The 21,409-nt window shown below is 46.2% G+C and overlaps 1 protein-coding gene and 1 long non-coding RNA gene across 4 annotated transcripts in view; both read right to left on the bottom strand.

The window, feature by feature from the left end:
* RFFL (ring finger and FYVE like domain containing E3 ubiquitin protein ligase) overlaps positions 1–21,409 on the bottom strand; it is a 226,003-nt gene that overhangs the window by 142,415 nt on the left and 62,179 nt on the right. The window contains exon 1 of one of the 3 annotated variants that reach the window (XM_063953830.1): positions 2,735–2,879. The exons of the other annotated variants lie outside the window; for them this stretch is intronic. Coding sequence (XP_063809900.1) covers positions 2,735–2,867 — 133 coding nt within the window. The 5' untranslated portion in view covers positions 2,868–2,879. Of the gene's footprint in view, positions 1–2,734; positions 2,880–21,409 lie in introns of those variants that run through there. 3 annotated transcript variants of the gene reach the window in all.
* On the bottom strand, positions 20,592–21,275 carry LOC135050888 (uncharacterized). Its single transcript, XR_010241902.1, has 3 exons — positions 21,199–21,275; positions 21,012–21,091; positions 20,592–20,931 (listed from the first exon to the last, which is right to left on the bottom strand). It is a non-coding gene; the product is annotated as an uncharacterized LOC135050888 (long non-coding RNA).

Below are 21,409 nucleotides of genomic sequence, written 5' to 3'. Positions count from 1 at the left end.
ACACGGGGAATGCTCTTACAGAGGACAGGACCCCACAAAGCCCTTTGGGGAGACAGAGGGAGAGTATGCCAGCACACACCAGGGCGCTATATAACACAGGGATATCACTATACAGAGTGTTTTCCCCTATAGCTGCCTATAATATATATATATATATATTAATATATATATATATATATATATATATATATATTAATATATATATATATATATATATATATATATATATATATATATATATATATATATATAGCGCCTAAATTGTGCCCCCCCTCTCTTTATTTACCCTTTCTGTAGTGCAGGACTGCAGGGGAGAGCCAGGGAGCTTCCTTCCAGCGAAGCTGTGAGGGAATAATGGCGCCAGTGTGCTGAGGGAGTTGGCTCCACCCCTTTTTCGGCGGGCTTTCTCCCGCTATTTTATCGTTTCTGGCAGGGGTTAATATACACCTATATAGCCTCAGGGGCTATATATGGTGTTAGTTTTGCCAGCCAAGGTGTTACTATTGCTGCTCAGGGCGCCCCCCCCCCAGCGCCCTGCACCCATCAGTGACCGCAGTGTGTGGTGTGCATGAGGAGCAATGGCGCACAGCTGCAGTGCTGTGCGCTACTTTGGAGAAGACAGAAGTCTTCAGCCGCCGATTTTCCGGACCACCTTCTTGTTTCTGGCTCTGTAAGGGGGACGGCGGCGCGGCTCCGGGAACGGACGACGAGGTCGGGTCCTGTGTTCGATCCCTCTGGAGCTAATGGTGTCCAGTAGCCTAAGAAGCCCAAGCTACCACCATTTAGGTAGGTTCGCTTCTTCTCCCCATAGTCCCTCGTTGCAGTGAGCCTGTTGCCAGCAGGTCTCACTGAAAATAAAAAACCTAAACTATACTTTCTTCTAGGAGCTCAGGAGAGCCCCTAGTGTGCATCCAGCTCAGCCGGGCACAGAAATCTAACTGAGGCTTGGAGGAGGGTCATAGGGGGAGGAGCCAGTGCACACCAGATAGTCCTAAATCTTTCTTTAGATGTGCCCAGTCTCCTGCGGAGCCGTCTATTCCCCATGGTCCTTACGGAGTCCCCAGCATCCACTAGGACGTCAGAGAAAAGAAAAGAAAAAGTGAAGAACTCGCGTCGACCTAGTGACTGTCGATCTTCAGACCGGATCCCAATTTCCAAAGCCCTATTTACTATGACTTGTTTTTATATTTAACCATGTACAGATAGATATATTTGTGTCACTTCAAAAATAAACATATTCCAAAGATCACTACTGTCTCTGGGAAGTGGCAGACAATCTGACCAATAATACCCCAATCACCTCTGAACAGGAGTTTTTGGCACATGAACGCGCATAACCAGTGTTCATGCGCGGTGTGGAAGGGTGCCAGGGTTGAAATACCGGGTCCCGTGCGGTGTGAACGGGAGCCGGGTCGATGAGACCCGTTTCCCGTTCACTCTCTATGTACGGGCCGGCGCTTGAAGATCATGTGATCTCCAAGCGTCGCTGCGTCACCGCTGACGACAGCAACCCAGCAATATGCCGGGCTGCTGACTGCGATGTGAAAGGTGCCAGGGGCGGGTCGCACCCTGGGGGCTCCTGGGTGCGACCCGCCTCAGGCGGTGTAAGCTGATTAACACAAGGGGCCATAGACAAGCTAACCCCAGCACCATGGCACAGTATTTAAATTAGTCAAAGACATAGCTCCACAAATCCGGTAAGAGATTCCAAGCCAAAATGTGTCAGAGATCCACACACACACACTCTACCTCACATGCTTAATCACCTGCCAGAGGGCACTTTGATTATCACTCCTGTTGCCACTTTAATACTACTTGCTTTCATTAGGCATCAATATCCTGCATGGCACCAATGCGTTTTACTTCAGTCGCTTTCACCAATCTGTGAACACAGGTCAGATAGGTACACAGAAAACAGCAGCGAGTCCTGTATGGCCATATACGTTACCGTTAAATAACAGAGGCAATCAATATATGTTGGCTTTATAAATAATAAATGTATGGCCAGGAACCATCAAGGTTAGCTCAGTGTCCAGAAAGCAGAAGTGCCAGAGCAACTCTGAATTTATTGCTGTGAGGTTACTAGAAAATAAGGTGGCATTACTGTATTAAATAGCTCTTTATTCCTGAAGGTACAGTGCTAAAGAACAATGTCCAGATCACATATTCTACTTTGTTTTACTGTACAGCCAGGGTTCTAATAGAAGGTCAGGGTCTATAATCTGCTAATGTATACAATCTAAAACCTTTACGCTAAGGTTGCATATTTATAAACAATCGCAATACTGCTGCGCTTATTAAAAATTCCCGCTACATACTAAAGTTAACTCGCAGGGACAGTGGTAGCGATAACCTCTATCCCTACGAGTTACTTTCCCAACATTTTGGAGGACTCTTGCACACTCTGTCAACATGATATTGTGAACACCAACCGCCAATTTTTACCAATGTTATGGATAGATGTATTTAACATGTCCATGTCAATACAGACATGCAGAACGTGTCAATATTGTGAATGTTGACATTTTGGAGGTGATTCAATTGTTTTATCGTGCCTGATCTCCTGTCTAAAGTGGCCACAGGGAAAAACAATGGAATCCCCCCACCCTAAGAAACATTACGCAAAAGTTGAAAATTGTATTTCCTGAAGATTTCTACGTAAACAAAAGAAGAAGTAGAACCTGAAATATTTCCATAAAATAGTATATAATAAAAGGCTATCGCTGCTCCTCACATCTACGGGAGGAATTCAAGTGGTTTGCGTTCCGGCGGTCACTAAATCGTGTCCAATGGAGCAATTCAAGTGTTGCTCTGTTCAAGTGCGCACAGCTGCCGGTGCCGACATTACTGTTATGTTGTTCGGTCATGTTGATGGGCTGGTAACTAGTTAAGAATAAAATGGATAGAAAATGTAACAAGACACAGGGTTTCCAAAGCAGTGAAAAAAGCAAACATTATGCCAGCACGGTCATTTAAGTTACCTATAACAGCAGGCTAAAACTTAATTGTATCAGTTGCACCTAGGTACACATTTCTGGACACACCTAAACTGTTCATGATCTGTGTAAATAGTACATAAGGAAATGTAGTGAATCACATACAGTAAATTGTTGAGCAGGATCTGGTTTTCATGAAATACTGTCATTGCTTATGTTCCATAAATAATTAGCCGAAGAGGAAACACAGGTTTAACCAGTTGAGCAGAAATCAGAAATGTCTCTAGTAACAGACACATCTATCATCACCTCATGCACTGCAGAAGCTATAAGGCTGTGTAAAAGACATGATAAATAAATAGTCATGGGCCTCTTTGCAAAACAGACTGCAACAATAAACAGTCTCAGTGATGAGCAAGTTTTTTCACACCATCCAATAAACTAATCATAGCCAAGGAGACACAATGACAAGATAATCTTGTAAGATTCTTTGACCTACGGTAGTTCCAAATATAACACACCTTACAACAGGTCCTGGAATTGTTGGTAATTTCCCAGTCCCCAAGACACAATTCAGCTGCAGTGCAGAACATTGCCAATTTTCCATTTCTGCAAAGTTACATACCTCTGTCCATTATTCCTTCATAGGGGGGTTTCAATTAGTGCCTTTTTATTTATTTTTTCAACCAGTCGAAAAAAATAAGTAACTTTTTGCCCATTTTTAGGTTGAATTCACATTCGACCTATTCAATGCCCGTGCTGTTTTTTTTCGAAACTGGTCGAAAAATCCGTCTATTTGCCGCCGATGCACATGTTTTGGAGAATTTGCAGGCATTTTAGCCCTTATTGGTGCAATTTTCGGCCCATGCCGATTGATTAGGGGGAAAAACAAACAAAACAAAAAAAAAGGGGGGGGGGCATGGGCGAAAACGCCCGCAATTGAATACCCTGTGTCGAATTAATGCCGTTTTTTTGACCAGTCGAAAAAACGGCACTTAATTGAATACCCCCCAGAAGCTTTTCAGAGTAAAGTCATCATGCTGGTCTACATTTGTCTTGTATTACCAAAATTTGGCGGAGCTACAATATATAAAACAAGGATCTCAAATTGCCAATCACATTACTTACTGTATGTGTGCTGTGATATCATTGGTCATAGCCAGTGTGTAAACCAACCAAACGGTGAATGTTTGTTAAATGGGAGACTATATGGCTGGGTACACACTAGAGCAACATAGGGGCAATTTGCAATTACAAAACAAATCTACATCGTCTAGTGTGTGCGCACAATTGAGCGCTCCCGTGGATCACATGCAACATCTGTTCAGCTGTGGTATCGTTCATTACATCACGTAGTGCAGAGGCCGGGAACCTCTGGTCTGCGGGCCTTACTTGTCCCGGAAAAGCATTTGGTCGGGCCCAGGGCCCTGCCAAGGCAGCAGCAGAGTGTGGAGCCGTCCGCCACGCATGGCATCATGGAAGATGTAGTTTTCTCACACTATACAGTGTACAGTGTGAGAAAACTACATCTCCCGTGATGCAGTGTGCAGCAGATGGCTCCATGGTTGTGTGAGGCAGCTTTGAAGAGAGATCTCAGCGGAGGTCTGCTCTGCTGGCAGGTGGGAGGAATGGATGTGCTGTGATGCCACTTTCCCTTGCCTCTGTGGAGAATGGTCACTCTCTGGGACTTTACAAGATCAGAGCAGCGCTTAGAGCAGTACGGATAGTGTAATGGTTAGCGTTAGTGACTCATAGAAGTTCATGGGTTACAGTCCCACCATGGCCCTAAATGTGTGGAGTTTGTATATTCTCCCCATGTTTGTGTGGGTTTCCCCTGGGTACTCTGGTTTCCTCCCACAATCCAAAAATATAGTGATAGGTTAATTGGCTCCAGACAAAAAAAAAAAAAAAGGGATTTTAGTACCTACCGGTAAATCCTTTTCTCCTAGTCCGTAGAGCAGGCATTCCCAACCGCGGTCCTCAAGGCACACTAACAGTGCATGTTTTAGTGATATCCAGGCTTCAGCACAGGTGACATTATTAGTAGCTCAGTTATTTTGATTTAACCATCTGTGCTGCAGCCTGGATATCACTAAAACCTGCATTGTTGGTGTGCCTTGAGGACCGTGGTTGGGAATGCTTGCCGTAGAGGATGCTGGGGACTCCAAAAGGACCATGGGGTATAGACGGATCCGCAGGAGCTTGGGCACACTATAAAGACTTAAACTGGGTGTGAACTGGCTCCTCCCTCTATGCCCCTCCCCCAGACCTCAGTTAGAAAACTGTGCCCAGGAGAGACGGACATTTCGAGGAAAGAATTTATAATTTAAACACAGTGAGTGTAATACCAGCTCACACCACGAACATACCGCAAGACGTGGCCTTCAACAGAATACCAGCCCACGGTATGAAAAAACATACAGCCATATACTGAGTGAATATGTAACACAACCTGTGTGTCAACCCAACCAATAATAAGAAACCACATGCCATGGCATGAACAACGTCAGCAATAGCCTGACAGAGAAGAATCACCACAAAGCGCAACCAAAAACAATAACTGCAGACACAGTACGGACTGGGATGGGCGCCCAGCATCCTCTATGGACTAGGAGAAAAGGATTTACCGGTAGGTACTAAAAATAAGATTTTACTTACCGGTAAATCTATTTCTCGTAGTCCGTAGTGGATGCTGGGGACTCCGTAAGGACCATGGGGAATAGACGGGCTCCGCAGGAGACAGGGCACTTTAAGAAAGAATTTGGATACTGGTGTGCTCTGGCTCCTCCCTCTATGTCCCTACTCCAGACCTCAGTTAAAGAAACTGTGCCCGGAAGAGCTGACAGTACAAGGAAAGGATTTTGGTAATCCAGGGCAAGATTCATACCAGCCACACCAATCACACCGTATAACTTGTGATAAACTTACCCAGTTAACAGTATGAACAATAGAGCATCAGATCAACCCTGATGCAACTATAACATAACCCTTATGTAAGCAATAACTATATACAAGCATTGCAGAAAAAGTCTGCACTTGGGACGGGCGCCCAGCATCCACTACGGACTACGAGAAATAGATTTACCGGTAAGTAAAATCTTATTTTCTCTAACGTCCTAGTGGATGCTGGGGACTCCGTAAGGACCATGGGGATATACCAAAGCTCCAAAACGGGCGGGAGAGTGCGGATGACTCTGCAGCACCGAATGAGCAAACACAAGGTCCTCCTCAGCCAGGGTATCAAACTTGTAGAACTTTGCAAAAGTGTTTGAACCCGACCAAGTAGCTGCTCGGCAAAGCTGTAATGCCGAGACCCCTCGGGCAGCCACCCAATAAGAGCCCACCTTCCTTGTGGAATGGGCTTTTACTGATTTTGGCAGCGGCAATCCAGCCGCAGAATGAGCCTGCTGAATCGTGTTACAGATCCAGCGAGCAATAGTTTGCTTTGAAGCAGGAACACCCAGCTTGTTGGGTGCATACAGGATAAACAGTGACTCCGTTTTCCTGACTCTAGCCGTTCTGGCTACATAAACCTTCAAAGCCCTGACCACATCTAGTAACTCGGAATCCTCCAAGTCAAAAGTAGCCACAGGCACCACAATAGGTTGGTTCATATGAAAAGATGACACCACTTTTGGCAGAAATTGCGGACGGGTCCGCAATTCCGCCCTGTCCATATGGAAAACCAGATAGGGGCTTTTATGTGACAAAGCCGCTAATTCTGACACACGCCTAGCTGAAGCCAAGGCTAATAGCATGACCACCTTCCACGTGAGAAATTTTAACTCCACGGTTTTAAGTGGCTCAAACCAGTGTGACTTCAGGAAACTCAACATCACATTAAGATCCCAAGGTGCCACTGGAGGCACAAAAGGGGGCTGAATATGCAGCACTCCCTTTACAAACGTCTGAACTTCAGGAAGAGAAGCCAGTTCTTTTTGAAAGAAAATGGATAGGGCCGAAATCTGGACCTTAATGGAACCCAATTTTAGGCCCAAAGTCACTCCCGACTGTAGGAAGTGAAGGAAACGGCCCAGCTGGAATTCCTCCGTAGGGGCATTCCTGGCCTCACACCAAGCAACATATTTTCGTCATATACGGTGATAAATGTTTAGCCGTCACGTCCTTCCTAGCCTTTATCCGCGTAGGAATAACCTCATCCGGAATGCCTTTTTCTGCTAGGATCCGGCGTTCAACCGCCATGCCGTCAAACGCAGCCGCGGTAAGTCTTGGAACAGACAGGGCCCCTGTTGCAACAAGTCCTGTCTTAGAGGCAGAGGCCATGGGTCCTCTGTGAGCAATTCTTGCAGCTCTGGATACCAAGTCCTTCTTGGCCAATCCGGAACAATGAGTATTGTTCTCACTCCTCCTCTTATGATTCTCAGCACCTTGGGTATGAGAGGAAGAGGAGGAAATACATATAGACCGACTGGAACACCCACGGTGTCACTAGTGCGTCTACAGCTATCCCCTGAGGGGCTCTTGACCAGGCGCAATACCTCTGTAGCTTTTTGTTGAGGCGGGATGCCATCATGTCTACTTGTGGCAGTTCCCACCGACCTGCAATCTGCGTGAAGACTTCTTGATTAAGTCCCCACTCTCCCGGGTGGAGGTCGTGCCTGCTGAGGAAGTCTGCTTGCCAGTTGTCCACTCCCGGAATGAACACTGCTGACAGTGCGCTTACGTGTTTCTCCGCCCAGCGAAGAATTCTGGTGGTTTCCACCATCGCCACCCTGCTCCTTGTGCCGCCTTGGCGGTTTACATGAGCCACTGCGGTGATGTTGTCTGACTGAATCAGCACCGGTCGGTCGCGAAGCAGGGTCTCCGCTTGACGTAGGGTGTTGTATATTGCCCTTAGTTCCATAATGTTGATGTGAAGGCAAGTCTCCTGACTTGACTACAGACCTTGGAAATTTCTTCCCTGTGTGACTGCTCCCCACCCTCGGAGGCTTGCGTCCGTGGTCACCAGGACCCAGTCCTGAATGCCGAATCTGCAGCCCTCGAGAAGGTGAGCACTCTGCAACCACCACAGGAGAGACACCTTGGCCCTGGGGGATAGGGTGATCAGCCGATGCATTTGCAGATGTGATCCGGACCACTTATCCAACAGATCCCATTGAAAGGTCCTCGCATGGAACCTTCCGAAGGGAATGGCCTCGTATGATGCCACCATCTTTCCCAGGACTCGAGTGCAGTGATGCACCGACACCTGTTTTGGTTTTAATAGGTCTCTGACCAGTGTCATGAGCTCCTGAGCCTTCTCCATCGGGAGATAAACCCTCTTCTGGCCTGTGTCCAGAATCATGCCCAGGAAGGGCAGACGAGTCGTAGGAATCAACTGCGACTTTGGAATATTCAGAATCCAGCCGTGCTGTTATAACACTTCCCGAGAGCGTGCCACGCTGATCAGCAACTGCTCTCTGGACCTCGCCTTTATGAGGAGATCGTCCAAGTATGGGATAATTGTGACTCCTTGCCGTCGCAGGAGCACCATAATTTCCGCCATTACCATGGTAAATATTCTCGGTGCCGTGGAGAGACCAAACGGCAACATCTGGAATTGGTAATGACAATCCTGTACCACAAATCTGAGGTACTCCTGATGAGGTGGATAAATGGGGACATGAAGGTAAGCATCCTTTATGTCCAGAGACACCATAAAATCCCCCTCCTCCAGGCTTGCGATGACCGCTCTGAGCGATTCCATCTTGAACTTGAACCTTTTCAGGTATATGTTCAGGGATTTTAAATTCAATATGGGTCTGACCGAACCGTCCGGTTTCGGTACCACAAACATGGTCGAATAGTAACCCCTTCCCTGTTGAAGGAGGGGAACCTTTACCACCACCTGCTGAAGATAGAATTTGTGAATTGCAGCTAACACTATTTCCCTCTCTAAGGGGGAAGCTGGCAGGGCCGATTTGAGGTTTCGGTGAGGGGGCATCTCTTCGAATTCCAGCTTGTATCCCTGAGACACAATCTCTATAGCCCAGGGATCCACCTGGGAGTGAACCCACTTGTGGCTGAAATTTCGGAGACGCGCCCCCACCGGGCCTAGCTCCGCCTGTGGAGCCCCAGCGTCATGCGGTGGATTTAGTGGAAGCCGGGGAGGGACTTCTGTTCCTGGGAACTAGCTGTATTGTGCAGCTTCTTTCCTCTACCCCTGCCTCTGGCAAGAAAGGATGCACCTCGGACTTTCTTGCCTTTTTGTGATCGAAAGGACTGCATTTGGTAATACGGTGCTTTTTTAGGTTCTGAGGGAATATATGGCAAAAAATTTGACTTTCCAGCCGTAGCTGTGGAGACCAGGTCCGAGAGACCGTCCCCAAACAATTCCTCACCCTTGTAAGGTAAAACCTCCATGTGCCTTTTTGAGTCGGCATCACCTGTCCATTGCCGAGTCCACAGGACCCTTCTGGCAGAAATCGACATTGCATTTATTCTAGAGCCCAGTAGACTAATGTCTCTTTGAGCATCTCTCATATATAGGACAGCGTCTTTTATATGCCCCAGGGTTAGTAATATAGTATCCTTGTCCAAGGTATCAAGTTCCTCAGATAAGGTATCTGTCCATGCTGCTACAGCACTACACATCCAGGCCGACGCAATCGCCGGCCTTAGTAAGGTACCTGAATGTGTATAAATGGACTTCAGGATACCCTCCTGCTTTTTATCCGCAGCATCTTTTAGGGTGGCCGTATCCTGTGATGGCAGGGCTACCCTCTTGGATAAGCGTGTTAAAGCTTTGTCTACCCTAGGGGAGGATTCCCAGCGTAACCTGTCCGTTGGCGGGAAAGGATACGCCATAAGCATCCATTTGGAAATCTGCAGTTTTCTATCTGGAGATTCCCAAGCCTTTTCACATAACTCATTTAACTCATGTGAAGGAGGAAAGGTCACCTCTTGCCTTTTTTCCCCATACATATAAACCCTCTTGTCAGGGACTGGGGTTTCCTCTGATGTGCAACACATCTTTCATTGCTATAATCATGTAACGGATGGCTTTAGCCATTTTAGGCTGTAACTTTGCATCATCGCCATCGACACAGGAGTCAGAATCCGTGTCGATATCTGTGTCAACAATTTGGGATAGTGGGCGCTTCTGAGACCCTGACGGCCTCTGCGACATAGGATCAGGCATGGGCTGAGACCCCGTCTGTCCCAAGGCTTCAGCTTTATCCAACCTTTTATGCAAGGAAGTAACATTATCATTTAAAACCTTCCACATATCCTTCCAATCAGGTGTCGGCGCCGTCAGCGGTGACCCCACATTCATTTGTTCCCGCTCTGTTTCCACATAGCCTTCCTCGTCAAACATGCCGACACAAGCGTACCGACACCACACACACAGGGGATGCTCTATTTGAAGACAGTTCCCCCACAAGGCCTTTTGGAGAGACAGAGAGAGGGTGAGAGCTTCTTTGCTGGTTTTGAAAAAAAAGCACAAGTCACCGTTTTGGAATTCCCAAGTTCACCTTGCACTTGCAGTTTTCATGTATTGTATGTTTTTAATAATAAATATGTATCTGTGATTTTATACCTATTGCCATTCAGTCAGTTTTTCACCACCCCAGGGACATAGTCCCACTTCAGGGGTGTCAGGATCTCGTCATTGGGGTCTCGCGCATATCCATACGGATTTAGCGCAAGTGATACCCTGTTCACCATTTTTTTCTCCTTAGAGAGAGAGTATGCCAGCACACACCCCAGCGCTATATGTCCCAGGAATCACACAGTAACTTAGTGTTAACCCAGTAGCTGCTGTATATACTGTTTTTGCGCCAAATTTATGTGCCCCCCCCTCTCTTTTTACCCTCTTCTACCGTGATTCTGCAGGGGAGAGCCTGGGGAGCTTCCTCTCAGCGGAGCTGTGGAGAGAAAATGGCGCTGGCGAGTGCTGAGGAAGAAGCCCCGCCCCCTCAGTGGCGGGCTTCTGTCCCGCGTTTGTGTAAAAATATGGCGGGGGGCCCATGCATATATACAGTGCCCAACTGTATATATGCTCACTTTTGCCAAGAGGTCTCTAATTGCTGCCCAGGGCGCCCCGCCCTGCACCCTACAGTGACCGGAGTATGTGGGTTTAGTGTGGGAGCAATGGCGCACAGCTGCAGTGCTGTGCGCTACCTCATATGAAGACTGGAGTCTTCTGCCGCCGATTTCGAAGTCTTCTTGCTTCTGTCACCGGCTTCTGTCTTCCGGCTCTGCGAGGGGGACGGCGGCGCGGCTCCGGGATCGGACGACCAAGGGTGCGATCCTGTGTACGATCCCTCTGGAGCTAATGGTGTCCAGCAGCCTAAGAAGCAGGACCTATCTTCAGTGAGTAGGGCTGCTTCTCTCCCCTCAGTCCCACGTAGCAGAGAGTCTGTTGCCAGCAGATCTCTCTGAAAATAAAAAAACCTAACAAAATACTTTCTTTTTAGCAAGCTCAGGAGAGCTCACTAAGTAGCCCCCAGCTCGTCCGGGCACAGATTCAAACTGAGGTCTGGAGGAGGGACATAGAGGGAGGAGCCAGAGCACACCAGTATCCAAATTCTTTCTTAAAGTGCCCTGTCTCCTGCGGAGCCCGTCTATTCCCCATGGTCCTTACGGAGTCCCCAGCATCCACTAGGACGTTAGAGAAATCTTATTTTCTCTTACGTCCTAGAGGATGCTGGGGACTCCAAAAGGACCATGGGGTCTATACCAAAGCTCCAAAACGGGCGGGAGAGTGCGGACGACTCTGCAGCACCGAATGAGCAAACATGAGGTCCCCATCAACCAGGGTATCAAACCGGTAGAGCTTAGCAAAGGTGTTTGAAACCCGACCGAGTATCCGCTCGGCAAAGTTAACCCGCCGAGACACCTCGGGCATTCGCCCAAGAAGAGCCCATCTTCTTAGTAGAATGGGTCTCTACCAACTTCGGTAACGGCAAACCAGCCGTAGAACTAACACGCCGAAACGTATCATAAACCCAACGTGTAACAGACTGCAGAGACGCAGGCGCCCCAAGCACGATGGGAGCATACTAACAAACGAGCCTCCTTTACCACAAATTGAGCCCAATTTTTGACATAAACCTCCAAAGCCCAGACTACATCTAGAGAACTTGAATCAGCCCATGCTGAAGTCACCACAGGCATAAAAATAGGCAGACTTTTGATAAACCCCGAAACCTTTTCGGCAGAACTACTATCAGAGTTCACAAATCTTTCCACTTGGAAGATCAAACAGGGACTGTTGCGAGACAAAGCCGCTACTTCCGACAACCGCCTCGCAGTTTCCCAAAGGGCAAACGCATGCTCACTCTCCAAGAGAGAAAATTTAACACAACCAGTAATAAAGGTTCCACTCAGTGAAACACCAGAAACGCAACACCACGGCAAGATCCCACTGTGCCAATAGGGGCACAAATGGAGTCTGAACTTACGGAAAGGTGGGCAAAATTTATTTATTTATTTATTTTAAACTCTAAGGCCAAACTGCCCTGAAACCCAAATACGGTAGTAAGGCTTTGCTGTTACTTCTTTCTAGCCTGAAAAGATGTGGAAATGACCTCACTGGGAATACCCATTCGGACTAGGATATGGCGTTCAACTGCCACGCCGTCAACACAGCCGCGGTAACTCCTGATACACGCCCGGAGCTTGTTGTAACAGTACCCCCCGTAGAGGAAAATGCCAGTGATCTTATATGAACAAATCTTGAAGAACTGTATACCCAGCTCTCCCTGGCTAGACCGGAACAATGAGGAACACCAGAAACTCCATTCTCCTTACGTTTATCACCTTCAGCAGAGTGAAAGCGGAGGAAACACATATACCGACTGAAAACACCCAAGGTGTCACAAGGTCGTCCCCCGCTATAGCTTGAGTGATCCTTGACCTGGAATCCTATTCCTGAGGTCTCCCGTTGAGGCGAGACGGCAACATGCCCAATTGAGACACTCCTCAAAGACTGGTCACTTCTGTGAAACTTCTCGATGACGACAGTTTTCCCCCCCGAATGGAGAGTGCGTCTGTAGAGGAAATCTATTACTCCTTCGTTTACATCCAGAACAAAGACTGCTAATATAACGTTTACCAGTCTTTCCACTCGGCGGCAAACAATTTCAGCTTCTGCCATTGCCGCTTTGTTCCTTGTTCTGCCCTAGCGACTGACTTACTCCGTTGCTGTCAAGTCGTTCGACAGAATTAACACGGGCAGATCGCGAAGAATATGTTCGTTGAAAAACCGCTCTTAATTCAAGAAAGCTTAATGTAGACAAGCGTCGCAGCTTGACCACCAGCCTCGGAGATCTGCACACATGGACACCAGGATCTAAACCTAGATCCCGAACCTTCGTCCCTCTAGGAGATGAGAACTGAGCAGACACCACAGGAGTGATATCCTGGCCATTAGAACAATATTCCGGTGTCTGCGCCGGTGAGACCCAGACCACATTCCCAACAGGTCCCATGAAAACCACTCTGGCATTCAACCTGCTCACCGAAAAAAAGGCGTCTAAGGCCGCACCCAACTTCTTTATCAACGTAACATATTGATGAAGTGGCACTACAAATCTGATTCGACTCAGGATCCTCAGACCTCTTTTCCACAGGAAAACACAGAACTTCAACCGTTCAGTATCTACCCTGATACTATCTCCGACATCTGCGCCGTTGGGAACAACAGCCCATCCCTGTGTTGAAAACAGGCAGAGAGAAACAATGTATTGCACTACTTGTTTCTTGACCTCGCCCCACTCAGGCGAACATCTCCGTATAGAATAACAATGGCTCCTACTATTGAAAGAAACCCATCATACTACCATCACTCCCGTGAAATGGCCAAGACAATCCTGGCTATCCCTCCAGGAAATCTGAATGCGTTGAACGACGCATGTTTTTTATTTTGTTTGGTTTTTTACCGGGACAGGAGGACAAGGCCCTGAACCTGACGCACCCCTGGTACGGCGTTGCGTACTACCTCCCCTTCCAGAGGGGAGACGGCCAAATCCCTTAGAAAACCAGTGAGGGGAAACATCTGTACTCCAGAATGTCCCCCTGTGGACTCTATAAGTAATACACCAGTCCTAGGCTATTCGTGGACTAACTGAAAGTAGTAACTGAGTCCTCACCGGAGCAGGGTCCCTCCACATAGACTCTGCGACATGTGGTGTATGTGGTATAAATAGAAACGACATCCACATCTGCAAACCTAACCAGGCTGCAGAACTCTTACCTTTTCACCTTTCACAGGCTGTACAGAAAGGGGAAAAACAAAAAACTGTATTTTCACCGATTAAAAAGACTGCATCCCTCAAAGGAATGCGTCACTAACTGTTGCCAGGGAATCTAACTCCCGAAGTTAGACTTACCAGGAATATCCACCGAGATTGGCTGAACGGATGCATCCCCCCAATCAGCGGTACACCATTCCAGAGAAAAACTCCAGTAACTCACGGAGTCAGCCTCAGCAATCCCCCGGCCACACTACCTGTATACATATGGCAGCCTGCCGCAAATTCATAGAGAGGATCCAACATAAGGAACCACCCTTCTCTCTTTAGGGTAAATCTATTTAATGACCTACCGAACACAAACACTCCCTCATGTGTCTGCAATGCAAAAAGCCCAGAGCCTAGAAAAATAATCATATCACTTAGCTTTCCTGTATACGATCCATTGAGACAGGGCCCCGTGTCGACCAGTTGTTGACTTTCACCATATTCCATCCGTGGCAGAAAGAGAATAACCCTTCGGACTTCCGGAGAGGGTGTGAGTCACAGCCGACCTAGAGCTTTATCAACAGAGCGATCAGCACATGAGAAGGAATACTATTACACCAGTATTCATCAGAAACATCATATGAATATACATATTGCAATACACATATAGCCACATATCCTAAATATATATAAAATCTACATATAAAATCGGATTGTCCCGAGCCTTCTGGTCCCCAGTGACATTAATGTGGTATGAACGTGTATGACCATGTACTGAAAAACCCCAGTTGTGGATCTACCAGGAAACAGTCGACAGAAAACCCCAGTAGTCGTCGACAGCAGGGCTTAGTAACCAGGGAAAATTACCGTCTTGCGACCCCAAGGGGTCCAAGGGAAGTAACGTACAACTTTATATACACAGGTATAAGTCATATACAGCATGTCCGTTACCCCCGGTGACAACAGTTAGTGCCGACAGGGTCACCCACATACCATTGTGACCCCATAAACATATACTTCTTATTTGAAGCAAGTACCCACGTGCCTCGGCGATGCAGACAGTGAACCCATATGTGTTTATAACCGAACACTCACGCCTGTCGACACAAGTGTACTAAACTGGGTATTTTTGACAAGGAGCACACAAAAACTACACACAAGAATAATTGCATGTCCAATCCTAAGTCAACTAGTGTTATATATGAGTATATAACACTAAAACACAGTGCTCCCCCTTGTTTGTGCAATACATACATCTTGGCGGGGACAGGGGGGAAAAAATGGCGCTGACCCTGTTTGTGTGAGAGCTAAGCCCCGCCCCCCTCGGCGCACTATAGCTCCTTATATCCCAGATACACAGGTCTGGCACCATATATAGTGTAAACACACTATATCATATGAAACTAATGCTGCTCAGGGCGCCCCGTGCGCCCCGCACCCAAGCAAGCCCTTCAGCGTGTGGGCGCACCGGCGAGCAGCGTGCCCGCAGGCAGCAAATGGCGGGGGTAACGGCCGCGGCATCCGGGGAACGTTTGCACCTCTTCTCCCTGCTCAGTAACTGCCGCTCAGGGCGCACCCATGGAAGCCGGCGGCGCTGGAGGAAGTGGCGCGTAGTGCGCTATAAGCTGCCGGCGGGGTCCGGGACACGGAGCCCCAGCCCCTCACTACCATACAGCGCTAATAGAAATAAAAACCTGTACCTTGCTGCCCAGGGCGCTCTCTCCCCCCCCCCCCCCCCGGCGCCCTGCACCCGTGGAAGCCAGCGGCGGGAGATCAAAGGCGCGCAGCGCGCTGTTGCTGGCGGGGGTATGCGACACGGTGCCAAGGCACCGAAAAAAACACTCACTGCCAGCCCTTTCCAGAAAACAGTAAGTTGCTGCCCAGGGCGCTCCCCCCCCCCCCCCCAGCGCCCTGCACCCTGAGAGTGCGGTTGGTGTGTGGGAGCATGGAGCGCAGCGCGACCGCTGTACCTCCGTTACTGAAGTCTTCTGCCGTCTGAAGTCTTTTGTTCTTCACATACTCACCCAGCTTCTTTCTTCTGGCTTCTGTGAGGGGCATGACGGCGTGGCTCTGGGAACAAGCAGCTAGGCGCACCAAGTGATCGAACCCTCTGAAACTAATGGTGTCCAGTAGCCGAGAAGCAGAGCCTTTGAACTAAGAAGAAGTAGGTCCTGCTTCTCTCCTCTCACTCCCACGCTGCAGGAAGCCTGTAGCCAGCAGGTCTACCTGAAAATAAAAAACCTAACAAAGTCTTTCAGAGAAACTCAGTAGAGCTCCCCTAGTGTGTGTCCCATCACTCCTGGGCACAAAGTCTAACTGAGGTCTGGGGGAGGGGCATAGAGGGAGGAGCCAGTTCACACCCAGTTTAAGTCATTATAGTGTGCCCAAGCTCCTGCGGATCAGTCTATACCTCATGGTCCTTTTGGAGTCCCCAGCATCCTCTAGGCCAGGCCTGGCCAACCTGTGGCTCTCCAGATGTTGTGAAACTACACATCCCAGCATGCTAGCATTCCCTAATAGCAAAACTGTGGGAAAGCATGATGGGACTTGTAGTTTTACAACAGCTGGAGAGCCACAGGTTGGCCAGGCCTGCTCTAGGACGTAAGAGAAAAAATTAACCCTAGTGTTTATGTACATGGGCAGACGAGATGGGCCAAATGGTTCTTATCCGACGTCAAATTCTATGTTTCTATGTAAACCCATCTAAAAACAACTGCTTGGGGGCACAAACTACCATTTGGGCGCCCAACCGCAGGAGGCTGCAATCTGAAATGTACACACCTAAATGGAGCAAATACTGAATCTAGTGGTAGCCAGGGCGGGGGGGAAACAATTGAATTGCCCTCCAAAATTCTTCTGTGGCAAAAACCAACCCAAATACATCCTACAGGACTTTATGGTTTCCCAATACAGGTTGAGTATCCCATGTCCAAATATTCCGAAATACGAAAGATTCCGAAATACAGAATTTTTAGAGTAGGACTGAGATAGTGAAACCTTTGTTTTGTGATGGCTCATTGTACACAAACTTTGTTTAATACACAAAGTTATTACAAATATTGCATTTAATGACCTTCAGGCTGTGTGTGTATAAGGTGTATTTGAAACATAAATAAATTGTGTGTATGTATACACTTTGTTTAATGGACGAAGTTATAAAAAATATTGGCTAAAATGACCTTCAGGCTGTGTGTATACGGTGTATTTGAAACATAAATGCATTCTGTTCTTAAACTGGGTACACACTAAACAATTATCTGGCAGATAATCTGCCAGATCTAGCTGGTTGGAATGAAAATTTGGTAATGTATTATATATAGTATTATAAATAACCTTGTTACCCAATAAATGTTTTTTTTGTTTGTTTTTTTTTAAACAAAACTGTATGATAAATTATAACAAGGACACCAGCAATTTGTTTGGCATTAAGTATAGAATTATTACTTTACAACCCAAAGAACTAATACTTAATTCAACCTATTTTTTATTTTTTATTTTTTTAAATTCCGGGCTACATAAAAATATATAGAAAATTATTTGAATGATTTAGTATAGAGGTTCTCAAACTCGGTCCTCGGGAGCCCACACAGTGCATGTTTTGCAGGTAACCCAGCAGGTGCACAGGCGTATTAATTACTCACCGACACATTTTAAAAGGTCCACAGGTGGAGCTAATTATTTCACTTGCGATTCTGTGAGGAGACCTGCAAAACATGCACTGTGTGGGCCCCCGGGACAGAGTTTGAGAACCTCTGATTTAGTACATAAGAAAGATGTGCCCTGAACTCACCGTCCGCTTGTCACAGTTCTAGGTTAAACAATCCAGTATAATCCTTTTATCCCTAAAGGATCTTACTGAAGATCTGTCTGTTCTGGACTTTGAACACGTCTTTTATCAGTCTTCCAGCAAGCATAATTTATTGCACAGGTTCTCAAACTCGGTCCTAAAGACCCCACACAGTGCATGTTTTGCAGGTCTCCTCACAGAATTACAAGTGAAATAATTAGTTCCACCTGTGGACCTTTTAAAATGTGTCTGAGTAACTAATACAACTGTGCACCTGCTGGGTTACCTGCAAAACATGCACTGTGTGGGGTCCTGAGGACCGTGTTTGAGAACCTTATTCTGACATACCAATCAAAATTAAATTTTCCAGCACAAAATCATTGTGTAATCATGTCAATTTACTGTCAAACAAATGCTTTCGGAATACAAAAATCCTTGACAGAATGGAAAGACAAATTACCAATATTACAAAAACATAGAAAAAACCCCAAACACAATAGTCAATAAGTTTGCTGAATGAATAAGTACAAAATTAATAGATCAGTAGTGCTCAAGTATTGCAAACAGTTCATGTTTTATAGATTCCTTTAATCCTACACAGGTGAATGAATTTAATTTTGCTGTGTCAGTGCAGGTTGAGATTCCCATATCCAAAACGCTGGGGACCATCCTGAATTTTAGCATATTTTGTATACCATAATGAGATATTTTGGGGGCAGGACCAAAGTCTAAACGCATAATGCATTTATGTTTCATATGCACCTTATACACAGACTGAAGGGAATTTTATACAATATTTAATAATTTTGTGCATTTTGTGTAGACTTCTCTGAATCCACCTCCTCTTTGCTACTTCTATCAGTTGGAGTACCGCAAGGATCAGTCTTAGGCCCTCTGCTTTTCTCAATCTATTCCACATATCTTGACAAACTAATCAAGCTAAAATCTTTTAGATTTTAGTTTCATCTGTATGAGGTTGGTACTCAAACCTATCATCCCCAGATCACCATCTGTATTGGTCTGTGTCACTGAGGGGCAGATTTATTAAGCCTGGTGAAGTGATAAAATGGAAGGTGATAACGCACCAGCCAATCAGCTCCTGTCATTTTTCAAACCTAGCCTGTAACATGGAAGTTAGGAGCTGACTGGCTGGTGCGTTATCACCTTCCATTTTATCACTTCACCAGGCTTAATAAATCTGCCCTGAATGCATTAATGTTGTTTCATCTTTGAAGTCATCTCGCCACCTCAAACTTAATATTTACGAAACAGAATTAATTATATTTCCACCGATCAATAGCAGGTACCAACCTCTATCACTGTTGAGAATTCGACAATCAAACCTACCCTACAAGACCGCTGCCTAGGTGTCATCCTTGACTCTGAACTGTTCTTTGTTTTCAAATGCAATGGGGGGAATTCAATTGTTTTGGGCATCTAAAAATCCCATCTAAACGGGACTGTTCAGACGCCGAAACAATTGTCACTATTCATCTGTTTGGGCGCCCATGCACATCGCGCCCAATTAGACAGGGTTTAGCCGCGTAAAACTCCAGCTTTGGCGCCCAAAGTGCTCGGTTTGGACAAATTTTTTCCTTGCACCTCAGAAGGCTGCAAGAAAAAAAAAAAAAAAAATTAAAAAAAATAAATAAAAAGTGTCCTCCGCGGCCGCCTGAACAGCAGAAAAATTGAATTGCTGCCGTTGGGCGCCAGCTAGTGGCAGCCGCGAAAAAAAATGTGAATCGCCCCAATCGGTCTAAAAATCATGTTAGCTGTATGTAAAAACATAACCAAAATACGACCATACCTTACACAAGACACTGCAAAAACTCTAAGGGGCCCTACACATATCTCGATGCGCCGCCGAGGTGCCCGACGGCCGATACGGCTGACGAGCGACCCGGCGGCGGGGGGGGGGCAATGACGGGGGGAGTGAAGTTTCTTCACTCCCCCCGTCACGCGGCTGCATTGAAGTGCAGGCAAATATGGACGAGATTGTCCATATTGGCCTGCATGCACAGCCGACGGGAGACCAGCGATGAACGAGCGCGGGGACGCGCATCGTTCATCGCTGGAGTCTCCACACTGAAAGATATGAACGAGTTCTCGTTCATTTATGAACGAGATCGTTCATATCTTTCAGAAAATCGGCCAGTGTGTAGGGCCTATTATCCATGCTCTCATTCTTTCCTGCATTGATCATTGCAATGGTCTCCTTATTGGTCTTCCCAAAAACCCGGCAAGCGTATCCGAATCCGCCCACATAACCATCATAAACTTTCCTATCCAATTATATAACCATTGTACAGTCCAAAAATATCATCACATATTGTCTCTTTCTTCACGTTCCCAACCTCCTGGTCAACATTGCTGCGTGACCATATCATACATCCCACCAAGAAACTTTGCAATCTGTTGGACCATTATGCAATAAATAACACCTATTCTTGTGTATCTATGCCTATTTCCCTATAGATTGTAAGCTTGCGAGCAGGGCCTTCCTACCTCTATGACTGTCTGTTATTACCCAGTTTTGTTCAATTACTGTTATTCCAATTTTAAAGCGTAATAGAATTCACTGCGCTATATAAGAAACCGTTATATATATATATATATATAACAGAAAAGGGGTACCCTTAGGCGCTACGTGGAACGGAACAAAGCTGCAACCTAGACGAACCCCCTGTTAGATGGGGCCCTAAGATATCAAAACAAACAATACAAGTCTAAATGCGCTAATGGATAGTACTGTGTATCACATCAAAATAGATTTAAGAGAGTCAACTTTCAGTTTTTAATACATAAAAGCCACGATAACATTAAACATCTGTGAGCATATTAACATCTTTTTACAGAATGTATAAACAATGTATACAAACAATTTCTGTCAGATGGAAAGTTCAGATGAAACTTAAGATTCGTGACAAATCTTCCTTAGTAGCATAGGATACAGATGGAATACAGTACTTGGACATAACCCAACGCGTTTCGTCCCTAACTGGGACTTCCTCAGGGGTAATATCTAAATGACAGAATACAATCACTACACAATCTTTATTAATGTGCAATTAGACAATGAATAGCTAACATTGCTATACATACCAAGTGCCAGATGTTTTTAAAGATAATCCAAAAGTATGTAAAAAGCTCACTGAATATATCAATAAAAGCAGGCAAAAAACCTGTTAAAAATAAAAAAAGAATAGTATATATAAGATTGAATGTTTGGGGTCTCAGATAAATATAGGAACAAGACAACAAGATGAGTGAGGATGGGAATGATACATACCGAAATGACTGGGGGAAGGATTCAATATTATGAAGCCCCCAGTCACAAGGGATCCAGAAAACAAATGGTCAAACAGGTGACCTAAATTAAGAAAAACAGGTCCAGGGCTTAATGGACAAAGGCCTTAACAATAAATTATCATTCTTTGCACAAAAAGACTGGGGCCAGGAGTTTATACGTACCAGAATAAAATAAGATTTTACTTACCGAT

Source organism: Pseudophryne corroboree, chromosome 2 (genome assembly GCF_028390025.1).
Source record: "Pseudophryne corroboree isolate aPseCor3 chromosome 2, aPseCor3.hap2, whole genome shotgun sequence".
Lineage (NCBI taxonomy): Eukaryota > Metazoa > Chordata > Amphibia > Anura > Myobatrachidae > Pseudophryne > Pseudophryne corroboree.
The sequence above is the reverse complement of the archived record's forward strand: the minus strand, read 5'-3'. Positions and strand labels throughout refer to the sequence as shown.